General features: G+C 49.4%; 1 protein-coding gene across 4 annotated transcripts in view; it reads right to left on the bottom strand.

The window, feature by feature from the left end:
• The window catches only part of LOC142257211 (myosin-binding protein C, fast-type-like), a 207,757-nt gene that overhangs the window by 160,901 nt on the left and 30,485 nt on the right, over positions 1 to 16,371 (bottom strand). The window contains exon 1 of one of the 4 annotated variants that reach the window (XM_075329355.1): positions 2,688 to 2,927. The exons of the other annotated variants lie outside the window; for them this stretch is intronic. Coding sequence (XP_075185470.1) covers positions 2,688 to 2,709 — 22 coding nt within the window. The 5' untranslated portion in view covers positions 2,710 to 2,927. Of the gene's footprint in view, positions 1 to 2,687; positions 2,928 to 16,371 lie in introns of those variants that run through there. 4 annotated transcript variants of the gene reach the window in all.

Below are 16,371 nucleotides of genomic sequence, written 5' to 3'. Positions count from 1 at the left end.
CACGTGAATCAGAAAGCTATTTTTTGGAAAAAAAAAAGAGGGACTTGCACTATTTTTATGTTTTTAAGCTTTTTTTAGCTTTCTTTCTTAACTCTTTTTTTACTTTTTTTTAGGTTAGCCATCAAAAAATTGATGTGACAAGTTATCAATTCACGTGAATCAGAAAATAATTTTGGAAATTTTAGAATTTGGTTTTGGAAAACAAAAGACTTGAACTATTTTTTATGTTTTTTTATTTTTTTTAAGTTTTCTTTCTTAACTCTTTAGTTTACTTTTTTTTAGATTAGTGATTGAACAGTTAATTTGGCAAGTTTCCAATTCACGTGAATCAGAAGGCAATTTGGGAATTTTTTTAATTTGGTTTTGGAAAAAAAAAAAGAGGGAATTGCACTATTTTTATGTTTTTTAGCTTTTTTTAGTTTTTTTTCTTAACTCTTTAGTTTACTATTTTTTAGGTTAGCCATTAAAAAATTGATTTGCCAGATTTCCAATTCACGTGAATCAGAAAATACTTTTGGAAATTTTTGAATTTGGTTTTGGAATAAAAAGGAGGGACTTGCACTATTTTTTATGTTTTTTTAGGGTTTTTTTTAGTTGTACTTGTATGGATAAAAGGGCAATGTAAAGTGGTTGGGGGAGTGCCACCAGTTATTCCCGAGACCTCATTGACATGTCCAAATTTTATTTCTGTTTCTCACGGATTGCCATTGTATCCATGATATTCCACGTGGCTTTGCACACGTCCAATTTTTTACTCGGACCGAGTGGTTTGGACAAAAAAATCAGAGACATGTCCAATTTTGATCCAAGGGTCGAATAAAAATTGGCAATGCAATTCAGTGGGTTTGTAAAAAAAACGGACCTCAATCAAATGATAGCCGGATGTGTTCCAATTTTTATGGACTATCACAATGGAGACAGTGAAGATTCATTTTAGTTTCTCCACATACGAGAGAATCGGTTGACACTCGTACCGCACTCTGATCAATCCCTGATCGGACTCATGTCCCGTACATATTCATACGTCTAACATCGTATGAATTAATTGAATGAACAATCGCTTGCTTGTTGAGCACCACCATAAACCTAAAGACAGCCATCTCCACCCTTTCCAGATCTTTTGAGATAAGGGTAAAATGTGCCTTCTACTTTGGTGCTTGCCATGTGCTCTACCATCTTGGTATGAGCTGTAACAGAATTGTGGTGCAGGTTTAGTAAATACTCACCCTTCGGATAAACTGTCTCTCAGGCGTCATTTAATGTATATGCATTTATGTACTATTTGTACAGAGAATATACTGTATATGTATCCATTAGGGTCTATTGGCATCTTCAAATATCCTTATTTTTTGCAGATTATCCACAAAAAAATTAAAAACACCCAAATTGCTCATTTTTTTATTCAAATTGTGGATCCTTATTGCTCATTCAATTAAATGGGTCTATGAAAAAAAAAAAAGAAATATCTGTGGAGTCATCTGAATGCCGTACATTTTGTATTGTTTAACAGGTAAAAAAAAACTTGGAAGTTTTTTGGGGGGTTGCATAGGAGAAAAATGGATAACATGCTGATATATATATGTATGTGTACTTATTTATTTTATTTATTTTTTATATAGATTTAGGTATATAGATGTATGTGTGTATATATTTAGATATATACATGTCTATCTATCTATCTATATACACACATATATATATGTCTATAGATAGATATAGAGATAGATATATCAGTATATATATATATATATATATATATATATATATATACATAAATGTGTGTGTAATTATTTAGATTATTTTAAATTTTATTATATAGATTCAGGTATTTATATGTATGTGTGCATATATATATATATATATATATATATATATATATATATATATATATATATATACACACATACACACAGACATATCTATCTATATATCTCTCTATATATATATATGTATATATATATATATATATCTACACATATCTATAGATAGATATGGAGATAGATATATCAATATATATACCCACAAGTGTGTGTGTGTAATTATTCATGTTATTTTATAATTTTATTATATAGATTCTGGTGTATATATATATATATATATATATATATATATATATATATACATATACATATCTATCTCTATATATAGATATACTGTATATATATATATAAAAAAAATTTTTTTATATATATATATATGTAGATAGATATATACCTATTCACTCAATGTAGGTAATCGTTAGTATGAGTAATCGATGAAAAAGAAAATGTATCTAAGAATTTGTAAATATAAAATGTCCACATATATTTAGGTTGTATATCACTCCTAGAGAATCTATATAGTCCTTTACCTATCATCTATAATACCCGTTAATGAAGCAAAATAGGAGAAACAGCCTAAACATGAATGGATGTCACCTGTTAGATTTAGGGAAGCTTTACTAAAACCAGCAGCAAGATACTGTATATAACACTGATCCACAAAATAATCTGTAAAATCCAGGTGTGTTGGAGCAATCCTACACAAGACTATCCTAACTATTAAATTGCATGTTGCCTGTCTTCCACTGTGCAGTAAATCATAATGTTAGGATGCTCTGGGACAGATATTTATTTACAGCATCCTGAAATATTATTCTTCAGCCCTCTCCGGTCAGATAGCAATGCATGCAGAGGAGACTGTCCTACCAGGTTTTGCCGGTTCAGGCATGGTTGGGTCACGCTCTTCTTGGGTCCAGGCACAAAACTTCTCTTGAGGCTTCTTCTTGTCTCTTTAAAGACAGTGCCTGCTCTTCTCTGAGACCTTGATAAATGTCACCTGACCCCTGAAACTACTTGCCAAATTCCTAAGTCGTTCCATAAACTTCCCTAAAACTTGATTGGATGGTGGGGAATTATATCCTAGCCTTAATAGTATCAAGCGGCAGAAGGGACTGGATCTGACCCTGTTCGTGAAGAGTCTCACTATAAGATAGAGAGATCAGCTGCTGCTATAAGTACACTGACAGGAGGGGAGTTGGGAGGGGGATGCACATTTCAGTGATCACTTTTAGCAGATATCTCCGAAATAGAGATATGTATGATTCTCCCATCACCTACCTAACTACCAATGCTACCGGATCTGGAAAACCTTGTACAGATGCAATAAACTAAAGTTGATAATAAACACTTAAAACAACAATAGACATTCCGTACTATATTTGGATCTCCAAGAAAGAAGAAAGTGTTCCAAGAATATGGAAACAACTCTCCTGCTCCGTTAGAAGCATGCTTTGATTTGGGTGTAATGTGTAATTAAGGAAATGGTAACATATATTATTATTATTTATTATTATAGGGCCATTTAGTCCATGGAGCTTTACATGTGAACAGGGGTATACGTAAAAACAAGTACAATACTGATGTACAATACAAGGCACAGACTGGTACAGGAGAAGAGGATCCTGCTCGCGAGGACTCACAGTCTACAGGGGATGGGTGAGGATATAGTAGGTGAGGGTAGATCTGGTCTTTCAGTTGTATAGTGGGGTGAGGAGGATGGGTGAGGATACAGTAGGTGAGGGCAGAGATGGCTGCTCATTAGTATAGTAGACTGAGGGTTACGGCAGGTTGTAGGCTTGTTGGAAGAGGTGGGTCTTCAGGTTCCTTTTGAAGGTTTCCACGCTAACGTGAGAATCTGATATGTTGGGGTAGAGAGTTCGAGAGTACGGATGATGCACAACAAAAATCTTGCATGCGATTGTGGGAAGAGGAGATAAGAGTGGAGTAGTGAAGAAGATCTCATGAGGATTGGAGGTTGCGTGCAGGTAGGTACCAGTAGACGTCTAGAGAATACAGATGAGCGAACCTTTGGAAGTTTGGTTCGGAAGGCACAGTCAAATCTTAGATAAGGTTTGGTTTGTGCACAGATTTGAACCAAAACTTAATGGAAGTCAGTAATTGGTCAATTCGGGTCTCCGCCCATGTGCAGCCAGCCATAAGCAGAACATTTCCGGGGGAGGGTGGGTAGGGTTTTAAAAATTTATTGTGTCTATGTGTACACATTACATCTGATCATTCTGTTTTTACTCCCAATGCAAACTGTACAAACACTGCAAAGGGCTAAGCATCAATCATACCCAATGTTACGGGGGGGCCGGCAGATTAGGACCAGGGGGTATGTATCCTAATCGCCAGTCGGGGCCCACCGTGCTCCAGATGACAAAGGAGCTGCTGGCACCTGAGGGTTAGGCGGAGACTATAGAGCTGGATGGCTCTGAGATAACCCAGGAACTCTGGGAACCGGTCACGTGTGTTGGGACACGTCAGACCGGACGACAACCCGACTAGCGTTTTGGTGCACCTAGCGCTACACCAACCACGTGTGCAGGAAACACGTCAGGCCGGGTGGTAACCAGGTAGCGTTGACCGGAAGACCGCCACGAAAGCGCCCTGTCGGCCACGTGTGTAGGACACGTCAGGCCGTGCGGTCCTCCAATTAGCGTTTCTGGCCACCTCTCGACTGGCCACGTGTGTGTAGGACACGTCAGGCCAGATGAGTACACCAGTAGCGTTGACCGGGAAGCCGAGGAGGATAAGGAACACCCTGTTAACTCCACAGGGGTCATGGGGTACACTGTCCGTGGGGGCACAACCGGACAGGTGGCGCAGCAGGTGCGTTGTCCGTGTGCGTAGGGGGCACAATCGGACAGGTGGCGCAGCAGGTGCGTTGTCCGTGTGCGTAGGGGGCACAATCGGACAGGAAGCACAGCAGCCGCAACCCAGTTAACGCCACTGGGCTGCTATAGCAAGACTGGAACGGCAGGAGGGAAGCACGGCGCCTGACCCTGATGTGCCGAGCCACGAATCTTGGCGTGACAGGCACCGTTCGCCTAACCCTACCTACCGCTTCCCAACATAGGCTTATGCCGCAATGAGGCTCTAACATGGAGGTGTGCTCTGACTGAGCAAATGTGAAGACTGCGCACCTCCATGTTGTCTCCAGCCCCTTTTATAACCTGGGTCCGCCCCAAACGCAGGGTGGAACCACCAAGGTCCAATAGCAGAGTGCCATGTCATCAGTGACGTCACATGCGACCTATCCGGAACTGCACGTCATTGATGACCTCATGGCAGCCACGCCCCAAACACTTCACCAGTCATTGTCTGACGACCAATACTGAGGTGCCAGATCACAGGGGCGGGCCTCTGCGAGCCAGTCCGGAGTTGCCACGTCATCAGGACACCTGACACCCTCTGCCCTATCAGGGCCTGCCACCTCACGGACATGCTCAGTGAGGTCCTTACCGGACCTAGTGCACCAGAGGCTAAGTGCCTGAGCATGCCCAGTAGCCTGAGCAACAGGCTCAGAAAGCAGACTATCAGTTTGAGCATGCTCAGTAGGCACAACCCAGAACTTAGACACAGCACGAAGTCCAAGTACCTGTGCAAAGAGGCTGTTAGGGTTAATTGTGGGAGCATGCTCAGTAGCTTGAACTGAGGACTTAGTCTCAGACATAACACAATCAGGCTGAGCATGCTCACTAGGCAAAACACCGGGCTTAAACTCTGGCTGGGGTAAATCGGCGTACGCATGCGCACTAGCCGCCTCTCCACACTTAGACGTGGTGGAAGGAACAGCCAACTGGACGACCCGAGGCACGGCCAAGAACGGCAGCCGGCGCCTGGGCGCAACAGGAACCGCAGCAGGCTGCTTGCGGCTATGGCGGCGCCGGTTCGTAACACCCAAGCACAGCGCTGCTCGCTTGAGTGGTTTACACTCAAAACTCACTCAAATTTCAAACCCAAACTCTGTTTTTTTTGTAATTTGTGTTCAAACCTGAACTTTGAACCTTGAATATCAGGTTCGCTCATCTCTAACTAGGTCAAAGATGTATGGATGAGACAGATTGTGGATGGCTTTGTATGCCATGGTTAGAGTTTTGAACTGGAGTCTTTGGGCAATTGGAAGCCAGTAAAGTAAAGGGATTGGCAAAGTGGAGAGGCTGGGGAATAGTGGAGGAAGAGGTGGATTAGTCGGGAAGCAGAGTTTAGGATAGATTGGAGAGGTGCAAGAGCACTAGAAGAGAGGCCACAGACCAGGAGTTTGCAGTATTCAAGGAGAGATGATGAGGTCACGTGTGGCTCCCCTGAGGCTTTAGTCGCCACACTGTATTGCATCCCACTTAAGGTGCAGTACTCATCCCAGTTAAGGAAGAGCTTAACCGCTGGTATTTATCACATTGACACAACACACACAGTTTAGGTGCTTTCCCAGCTTAGAAGCCAGCAACTGAGACTTTCCTGGTTGCTGGAGCCTGGGAGGCAGGGCAGCACTGGGGAAGTAAGGGAAAACACAGATTTTCACCTCAGAACAGTCTGGGACTTGGAGGAACACGGTCCCCGAGGAGAGTGTTGAAGAGATCCCTCGGGAGCAGCTGAAGGGAGTACTTCAGAGCTCTTTCAGGGAAAGAGGAAAAAGAGAGAAGAAATACAGTCAATGAGGGGAGTGCTTCAGAGCTCCCTCGGGACCAGCTGATGGGAGTGCTTCAGAGCACCCTCAGAGAAAGAGGAGAAGATTAGAATACACCTGTGGAGTTTGTGAGACACAGGAATTTACACGGTAGCTGAGGGGTGAGCTTGGTAGCTCCCTTGGGACCGGCACAGTCAGGGTGCGGAGACCTGTGGTGGTGAATACTTCACGTCTCACCATCGAAATCCGCCGGGAGTAGGGATTCCAGGTTCCTTTGCCCACCATAGAGCTCGGGGCACAGCAGCAGATAGAGCCAGGAGGGGTGACCATGATCCAGCCCATTACGGACTTGTGCTGCCTGCTATACAGGATGGAAACTCAACCCATGGTCAGAGTCACAGTCCAGAACACCGGTGGTGGCCTCCAAACTATCTGGGATTGGCTGGGGCCCATTACGGCGGAAACCGGCACTCCAAGGGTGACGACTGAACAGTGAGTAAAAGAACGTTGAACTGCAGCCCCCATGTCGTCCCTGTCATCGCCATCGCCTCGCACTGCAGCGCCATCGGCCACTACTACCACCTCCATCATCCTCTCTGGGGCCTAGCTCTACCTGTGGAGAACTGAAACACCCGAGCTGCATTACCATCCACCCCGGAAGAGAGCGACATCCCGCAGCGGTGGCTTCTCTCATAGCCGCATACCACAGGTGGCGTCACGAGACTACTACTCCCGACATCTTCTCCGCCATCACCCCTCTTCCTTCATCCCTTCTTTTCATGGACACCTTGGGGCCACAAAGCCAGGCCGCTGTGACATCCCCAAAGACCCCTTCATCACCAGCTCGGTGATGAGTAAAGAAACCCCGGCCCCGTGGGGTGCTTCACATGCACTAGTGTTGTTGCAATTCTTAGTTAAGGAATGTAGAGATTTGGGAAATATTTTTGCGTTGGAGTCATCCCATATCTAAAGTGCCTGGATATATGGTTGAAGGAGACAGCAGAGTCAAGGCTTCCCCCGAGGCAGCCAGCTTTCAGGAGTAGAGAGAGTAAGCAGCCATTGACTTTGATGGATAGGTCTGTTGGGGACAGTTGAGTGAGATGGGGAAAGATAATGAATTCTATTTTCTCCATGTTAAGTTTTAGAAATTGAGCAGAGAAAAAAGATAAAATAGCAGACAGACATTGTGGGATTCTGGTTAGTAATGAGGGGATATTGAGTCCAGAGAGGTAGATATGTGTGTCATCGGCATAGAGCTGATACTCACAATGATAGGACTCTATAGGGTACTTTACACGCTGCGATATCGGTACCAATATCGCTAGCAAGCGTACCCGCCCCCGTCGGTTGTGCATCACGGGCAAATCACTGCCCGTGGCGCACAACATCGCTAACACCCATCACAAGGACTTATCTTCCCTGCAACGTCACGCTGGCCAGCGAACCGCCTCCTTTCTAAGGGGGCGGTTCGTGTGGCGTCACAGCGATGTCACACAGAAGTCGTATAATAGCAGAGGAGTGGCGGAGATAAGTGGCCGGAACATGCCGCCCACCTACTTCCTTCCTCATTGACGGTGGACGCAGGTAAGGAGATGTTCGTCGTTCCTGTGGTGTCACACATAGTGATGTGTGCTGCCTCAGGAACAACGAACAACATCGTACCTGCAGCAGCAATGATATTAAGGAAATGAACGACGTGTCAACGAGCAACGATTTTTCATGTTTTTACGCTCGTTGATCGTCGCTCATTGGTGTCACACGCTGCGATGTTGCTAACGGCGCCGGATGTGCGTCACTAATGACGTGACCCCAACGATATATCATTAGCTATGTCGCAGCGTGTAAAGCACCCTTTAGAGTTGTCCCAGGCAAAAGGTGTAGATGAAGAACAGCAGGGGTCCACGAACTGAACCTTGATGGACACCAACAGATAGGAGGCAAGATGAGGAGGTGGTGTGTGAGTGGGAGATGCTGAATACCCTGTTAGGTATGAAAAGATACAAAATTGGGCCAAGTCTGTGATACCAAGAGATGAAAAAAATCTGTGAGAGGATTGAATGGTTCACTGTGTCGAAGGCAGAGGACAGGTGCAGGAGAAGGAGAACAGAGTAGTGTCGCTTGGCTTTGGTGGTTAGTAGGTTATTTGTGACTTTAGTTAGGGTAGTTTCAGTTGACTGATGTGGTCAGAAGCCAGATTGTAACCGGTCAAAGAGAAAGAAGGCGAAGAGGTGAGAGGACAGTTTAAGATGGACATACTGTTTCAGTAGTTCAGATGCATAGGAGAGAATTGATGGGGCAATAGCTATACACAGAAGATGGGTCAAGTGAGGGCTTTTGGAGGATGGGTGAGATTGTGGCATGTTTAAAGCACGAAGGGAAGGCAATAGTTAGTGAAAGGTTGAAGAGAAGGGTTAGGGTTGGGATGAAGACTGTGGTGAGGTTGGGGATGAGGTGGGATGGGAACAGGTCAGGTGCACAGCTGGTGAGATGTGATCTGGAGAGTAAAGAGGAAAGTTTCCCTTCTGTAATGGTGGAGAAGCTTCTTTTGTAGGATGAGGGCTGTGTGGTTTTCAGGAGGGACTGTGGGAACAGTAGGCCAAAGCTTTCCCTGTTGTTTTCAATCGTCTGTTTGAAGAATGTGGCAAAGTCTTTAGCTAAGAGGAGAGGAGAGGGAGAAGATGTTCGGGGGCATAGGATAGAATTTACAGGGTTGAATAGCAGTTTAAGGTTGGGGACTAGGAGGATATGAGAGATGAGAACTAAGATTGTTTTGCAGCAGTGAGTGTGGACTTGCAAGTGGTAAGCAACTGTTTTTATGTGATGTAGTGCTCATTGGAGTGGGATCCCTTCCATCTCTGCTCAGCAAATCTGGAAACCTGCCTCAGTTCTTTAGTCGGGCTGGTGTGCCAGTGTGGAGCCCCGCAAACGCTGTGTCGGTGCATTACCTTCAGGGACTCCACGTAGCTGGATCTGGTCACAGGTAGGAGATCTTCTTCTTGTCGTGACGCCACTCTCAGAATTGCGGTCAGTGGGGACCGCCACTGCAGGTTGAGGGGTGCCTGGGGCTGATGGTGAGTGCAGTTAGTTGGAATAGCCTCCTGAGAGTGAGGCAAGCCCCAGGGCCCTGTGTAGGTGCGTAGTACCACAAGGCGCAGAATAACTCCACACACGCAGAATGTCTTTCAGGGGTTTTACTCACTTCAGATGGCAGGGTGAGTAACCCGGGCGTAGCTGGGATGAACCAGGCGGGAACCAGGTATCCTTCAGGCTGACTTCTGATGGTGACTACCAACTCGCCTTCCTTAGCCCTTGGTGGTTTGGGGTAACCCCGACTTTGAGTCCCTATGGGGGTCACCCAGGGAAGATGCTGCAGCCTCTCTCCCCTTCGTTTGCCGTTTGCTTGTCGCCTGGACCAGGCCACTCCAGCTGCTTGCCTCCTGTGACCTATGGGCCCTAACTGTGGCTACGTGGCTGCGGCTTTTGTGGTGTTGTGGCGTGGGCTTTGAGAGCCCCACACCGGCAGGTTTAGCAAAAGAAAGCTGGATCTATCTCCGCTTCGGGATCTGCCGCCCGTTTGGGCCTGGTACTCTCTAGCAGTCTCCTTACTTCCCACTCCGTTGCCCTCTCTCTAGCTGAAGATGGATTTCGGGTAGCACTCCTAGTTGACCGTTCTCCCCCGTCGGTAGCCACTGCGCGGACGCTGTCAGACTACAGCAGCCCACGGGATCTGCTCCTCACTCGAGCTCCCTGGACTCTGCACTGAACCGGCTCACATCTGGGACCTTCACTGCTGCTCCTGTCTGAGCTTCACTTTCCTGCTCCTCACTCCTCCACACTCTGCTGCAGACTCTAGACTGTTTACTCCTCCTTCTCTTTTCCCTTTTTGTGCCTGCCTACGCCACCTAGCAACCAGATTCTCTTACCACACCCCTTGAGAGGAGATGGAGGCTTTTGGCCCCCTCCACTATTCCAGTGAAGGTGAAGGCTTTTCCCCCTCCTGGGATCCCCAGGGGTCCTCTCATAGGTACATGTGTGAGACCTGATCACTATGCGCCTGTGTTCCACACCCCGGTCAGCCTTCTGGATTACCTGTATTGTACTGTCCCCAGCATGGGTGCAGTACTCAGTGGTGCCTGACCAGGTCAGGGGCGCCACATTCCCCCTTAGTTATCAACAGCACGTCCTCGGGCTGCAAGACAACATTTGAAAAATGCATAAAACATTAAAACATGTAAAACATTTTAAAAGCACCAGGTACCATACATCACCACCCTCCACCCACAAGTCCGTTAACCCACCCAAAACCCTTTCACGTTGGCCGCGACTTCAGCCACTTCTGGCAGGATGTAGAGGCGGCTTTCATGGGCTGGTGGTCTTCAGGGTATACCTGGCCTGGTGGATCCGCGCCTTCAGCCGCTTCTGGCAGGATGTAGAGGCGGCCTCCACAGTTGGTGCTGACCAGGTACCCTCTTTGTGGTGGAGAGCCAGGCCCCATAAACAGGCATGCTCTCTGGTCGCAGGCGAGCCAAGGCCCTATATACGGACGGGCTCCTCCTGGTTGCAGACGAGCCAAGCCCCTAAACAGGCTGACTCTGGTGGTGGTGGTGCCCTTTTGGTGTAACTGTTTACACTGCGAGAGTTTGTGGCTATAGCCAGTTCATAGCCTTAAGGTTTATTTCTCACAATAGTTTATGTGGGCACATTCTTGAACTTTAAAACGTTGCAAACCAAACTTTCCAAACTGGTCAAAACTTGCTGTACTTTACTTGAACTTATGCAGACTCCTCTTCACCAGGGCTTGGGCCTGTAGGGCTGCGGCACCTGTTGCTTTCTTGACCTTTTTCCTCATCTGTAGTTGTCTCATCATTAGGTCCTTTGTCTTTTCTTTCTTCTTCTTTGGGACATGGTACTACATCTAGGGCATACCACCCTCTTTCTCCTTGGTGCATGGTGAACTGTACGGAGTCTCCCATCTTTAAGTTTCTGCCAGGGTGTCCTCTGGGCAGATTAGCTCTGACGTCTCTCCTATTGACAAAAATGCCTTCTTTGATACCAGGTGCTACGATGAACCCGTATCCTGACTTGAGGCTGAAGTCCTCCACTACTCCTCTGCAAAGGGGTCCTCGGACCTGTGCTTTGGCTCTTCTCAGGAACCTTTTTTCTTGTAGGTCTCTGGCCGTGATGTCATCTCTCTGCTCTGGGGATGGCGGTGCAGGGAAAGACTGGGTTCTACTGCGGCGCTTTGTCTTGCGGGCTGGATTCTGCGAAGTGCAGCTTACAAGCTCCCAGGTAGGGCGGTTGGGCAGGTCTTCTTCGTCAGCAGGAGGTGTCAGGTCTTCTTCGTCAGCAGGAGGTGTCAGGTCTTCCTCGTCCCAGCGGGAATATGGCAGCATCTCCGGCTCTGGGACTAGCACTGCTGCTGGCTCCGGGGGCAACTCCTCAGCTTCTTGCCCTCCTCTCCCCCTTAGTTCTTCGCTGCACTCTGGTCGTGGCAGCGCCGGGGATGAGTGTTCCTCAGCTGGCCCAGGCGGTGGACTCTTCAGCGTGGTTGCTGCAGGGGTTGCCTTAGGGGTGTGCGGAGGGAGCATGTATCGGTCCACCATCTCCTGTGGGAACTTGGCCTCCAGGTCAGCCTTCAGCTGCCAGTATGCGGAGTCTTCACCTATCAGGGATTTCCTAGTAGGGACTTCCTTAGGCTGGGGAGCGGTGTCTGCTCTGGCCTTGCAGGCCGGGGTAAATGGTGATGCAATCTCTTGGCGGGCCGCGCCCTGTATGGCGGCGGCCTGGTCTTGGCGGGCCGCGCCCTGTATGGCGGCGGCCTGGTCTTGGCGGGCCGAGCCTGGCGTGGCGGCGGCCTGGATCTGCGTCGCTGTTGCGGCCAGTTCTTGGCGGGCCGGACTGGGCATTGCAGCCGCGGTCTGAATTGGCGTCGCATCCTCGATGGGGTCCGTGCAGGTGGAGCTGGGCATCGCTGCAGTGATCGGGGCTTGACGGGCCGCACCTGGCGGGGCTGCGGCCTGGTTCAGCATCTCACTTGCGGCTCGGACGAGCGTCGCTGCTGCGGTGGGGTCTTGGCGGACTGGGCTCAGCAGGGTGGCAGCCTGGGTCAGCGTCACACCTGCGGCACGGATGAGTATCGCCGTGGCAGTCGGACCTTTGCGGGCCAGGCGGGGTGTCGCTGCGGCGGCCTGGATTTGGCGGGCCGCACCTAGCGTGGCTGCGGCCTCGCTCAGCGTCGCCGCGCCAGGCGCCTCTTCTGGGACCGCGGTCGTAGCAGCAGGGGTCGGAGCACTTGCGCTGGCCGGGGCAACTCTGGACTCACCCATCGGTGAGTCGTCGCCGCTCGATCTGGCAGGCGTCGCGCGGCTCCCTCCTCGTAGGTCCGAACCGCCGCAGCCATCTCCAGAAGCTCCATGCGTTCCTCTCTGAGCTGTCGCATAATCCTGGCCTCCAGCTGATCGCAGAAGATAGCAAGCTCCCGGCACCACCAGGCAGCAGAGCCTGGTTCTGGGTATCCACGTCCGGACTCCATTTCTTCTCTCTGCAGCAGCAGGCTTGTGGCTCTCTTTCCTTCCCGCCGTCTCTGGACGCTTCCGCTCTCTTCACAAGCGAGGTCAGAACTCTGCAGGGGATCTCTGGGTAGCCACACCTCTTCGTGGGCGGTAACTTCTCCCAGCGCGGGCTGCTGTTGTTTTTCGGCGCGCTTTTCATGGTGGCAATATGGCGGCGCTTCCAATTTTTCAAGCGGACCGCCCAGGCACATGGTCACCTGTCTGGACAGGTCTAGTCCTTATCCTGTTCGTGACGCCAGATGTGGAGCCCCGCAAACGCTGTGTCGGTGCATTACCTTCAGGGACTCCACGTAGCTGGATCTGGTCACAGGTAGGAGATCTTCTTCTTGTCGTGACGCCACTCTCAGAATTGCGGTCAGTGGGGACCGCCACTGCAGGTTGAGGGATGCCTGGGGCTGATGGTGAGTGCAGTTAGTTGGAATAGCCTCCTGAGAGTGAGGCAAGCCCCAGGGCCCTGTGTAGGTGCGTAGTACCACAAGGCGCAGAATAACTCCACACACGCAGAATGTCTTTCAGGGGTTTTACTCAATTCAGATGGCAGGGTGAGTAACCTGGGCGTAGCTGGGATGAACCAGGCGGGAACCAGGTATCCTTCAGGCTGACTTCTGATGGTGACTACCAACTCGCCTTCCTTAGCCCTTGGTGGTTTGGGGTAACCCCGACTTTGAGTCCCTATGGGGGTCACCCAGGGAAGATGCTGCAGCCTCTCTCCCCTTCGTTTGCCGTTTGCTTGTCGCCTGGACCAGGCCACTCCAGCTGCTTGCCTCCTGTGACCTATGGGCCCTAACTGTGGCTACGTGGCTGCGGCTTTTGTGGTGTTGTGGCGTGGGCTTTGAGAGCCCCACACCGGCAGGTTTAGCAAAAGAAAGCTGGATCTATCTCCGCTTCGGGATCTGCCGCCCGTTTGGGCCTGGTACTCTCTAGCAGTCTCCTTACTTCCCACTCCGTTGCCCTCTCTCTAGCTGAAGATGGATTTCGGGTAGCACTCCTAGTTGACCGTTCTCCCCCGTCGGTAGCCACTGCGCGGACGCTGTCAGACTACAGCAGCCCACGGGATCTGCTCCTCACTCGAGCTCCCTGGACTCTGCACTGAACCGGCTCACATCTGGGACCTTCACTGCTGCTCCTGTCTGAGCTTCACTTTCCTGCTCCTCACTCCTCCACACTCTGCTGCAGACTCTAGACTGTTTACTCCTCCTTCTCTTTTCCCTTTTTGTGCCTGCCTACGCCACCTAGCAACCAGATTCTCTTACCACACCCCTTGAGAGGAGATGGAGGCTTTTGGCCCCCTCCACTATTCCAGTGAAGGTGAAGGCTTTTCCCCCTCCTGGGATCCCCAGGGGTCCTCTCATAGGTACATGTGTGAGACCTGATCACTATGCGCCTGTGTTCCACACCCCGGTCAGCCTTCTGGATTACCTGTATTGTACTGTCCCCAGCATGGGTGCAGTACTCAGTGGTGCCTGACCAGGTCAGGGGCGCCACACCAGGGCTGCCTGTTGATTGTCTGAATTTTGGTATGTGTGAGGAGGCAGCCAATTCGAGATCTGCAGAAATTATGATATTACATAAAGTAGCAGTAGTGTCTGCTTTGTGTAAGGAATCTATATATCCAAAGTGTTTGAGATTTCTACAAGGGTGTGTAAGTTTGTGGGGTGGGGATTGTGCACTTGGAAAGGAAAGGGAAGAGAATGTGAGTAGGTTGTGGTCAGACAGGGGAGGAGGGGAAGAGGTGAGTTAGAGAGGTTAGATAGGTAACAGAGGAGGGGAAAGATGAGATCCAATGTTTGGCCATCTTTGTGGGTGTCTGTGTGGCACCCCAGGGTTGCCACAGTAACAACACAAAGGGTTAACTCCCCACACACAACACCAAGACCTCCTGGCCAGAAGGGGGAGACCAAGCTGCTTCCCTGTATATTCTGGTGGGGAGGGGAAATGGTCAGCAGTAGTTTCAGTTTGGAAGTTCAGTGCAGAGCACTGAGGAGACAGGATCTCTGCAGGTTGGAAGCTGGCTTTAGCTCACCTCAGGATCCACTGACCAATTCCAGGCCTAGCTGAGGGTCTGAGGAAAGGAGAAAGCGTACACAGAGGAACATTCCTGGGAGACAGAGCATTGCTGAGATCATCCCAGTGGAGCTCACAGAATGGATGCTGGATCCGAGACTGCAGGTTACATACTGCACAGTTACCACCAGATAAGTGAAGATTCCAGATCTTTCACCTGTACCACAGACACAAGCAACAAACGCAGAGTTCAGGAACATACTAGTAAGGACTCGAGTTGCCTGTCAGGTCGGTACCTAGGAGCAGAGCAGAGCAGAGCCAGCTGCATAGTTCACTCAGCAGCGGGGCCACAGACACACAGTGCAGGCAAGGAAGCCAAAACGGGCCGGCTGGGTGGGAGAAACCCTGAACCCCTCACAGACTCCGTGGACAGTACTCTGCTGAATACCATCATCAGTAAAGGACAAAGAAACTGCAAAACCGTGAGTCTGCCTGTTTATTGTGCTCGTGTCCTGCACTCCCCCCATAGACTGCTAACACACTGCCCCGGGGAAAAGGCTCTACCCGTGGGGAGCCGTCCCATCTCAAGCTGCCTTCCATCACCCCGGAGGTTCTGCAGCAGCGGTGGTCATCTCTGATCACATTCCACGGGTGGCGTCACGAACATAACCCCCCTTTTTATTGTGGAACCAGGGAGCACAGACCGGGTCACGACACCGTGATCCCCTTTCCAGAAGCGACCCCTTGGCCCGGTTCTGGGTATCCCCTTAACCCCTGGCGACACAACTTTGGCGTCACGAACAGGATGCGGACTGGACCCGGCTGCAACCCGGGTGACGTGTGCCTGTAAAGACTTATTGCATCGCATAAAAGACTTGCACTGTGAATTGTTGCAACAAAGAACGGACTTTAAACTTTGCAAAGATACCTGGAAAAATCCAAAAACATCATTGGTAAAATTTTCCAGGCGCCATCTTTAATCGCGCCATTAGCTGCTGCGCGCGGGAAAACATCGCGCCTAAACCAGAACTCCGCCCACCGCTTGCAGAGGAGGTGCGCTCGGTGCTGCGACCCGAACGAAAACGCAGAAAAGTGTCCCAGGCTTGCTGTCAAGAAGACTGGTGAAATTAACTAAGGGGGCGCAAAGATGTCGCAGCAGGGAGACGCTGTTGTACCCGGCGGTGCAGCGGCACCTATCATGCCGGTCCTGATGCCGTACACCCCGGGTGCAGTGTGGCTGCCGCAGTACTCAGGGTCAGATACCAGCAAGATATAAAGACTAATGTGGAATTGCATATAAAATGTACATATGTTATAATGTTTATATGAAAAACCGTAACAGTTT

The sequence above is a fragment of the Anomaloglossus baeobatrachus genome, chromosome 11 (assembly GCF_048569485.1).
Source record: "Anomaloglossus baeobatrachus isolate aAnoBae1 chromosome 11, aAnoBae1.hap1, whole genome shotgun sequence".
Taxonomy (NCBI): domain Eukaryota; kingdom Metazoa; phylum Chordata; class Amphibia; order Anura; family Aromobatidae; genus Anomaloglossus; species Anomaloglossus baeobatrachus.
This window is presented reverse-complemented; position numbering and strand designations above follow the sequence as displayed.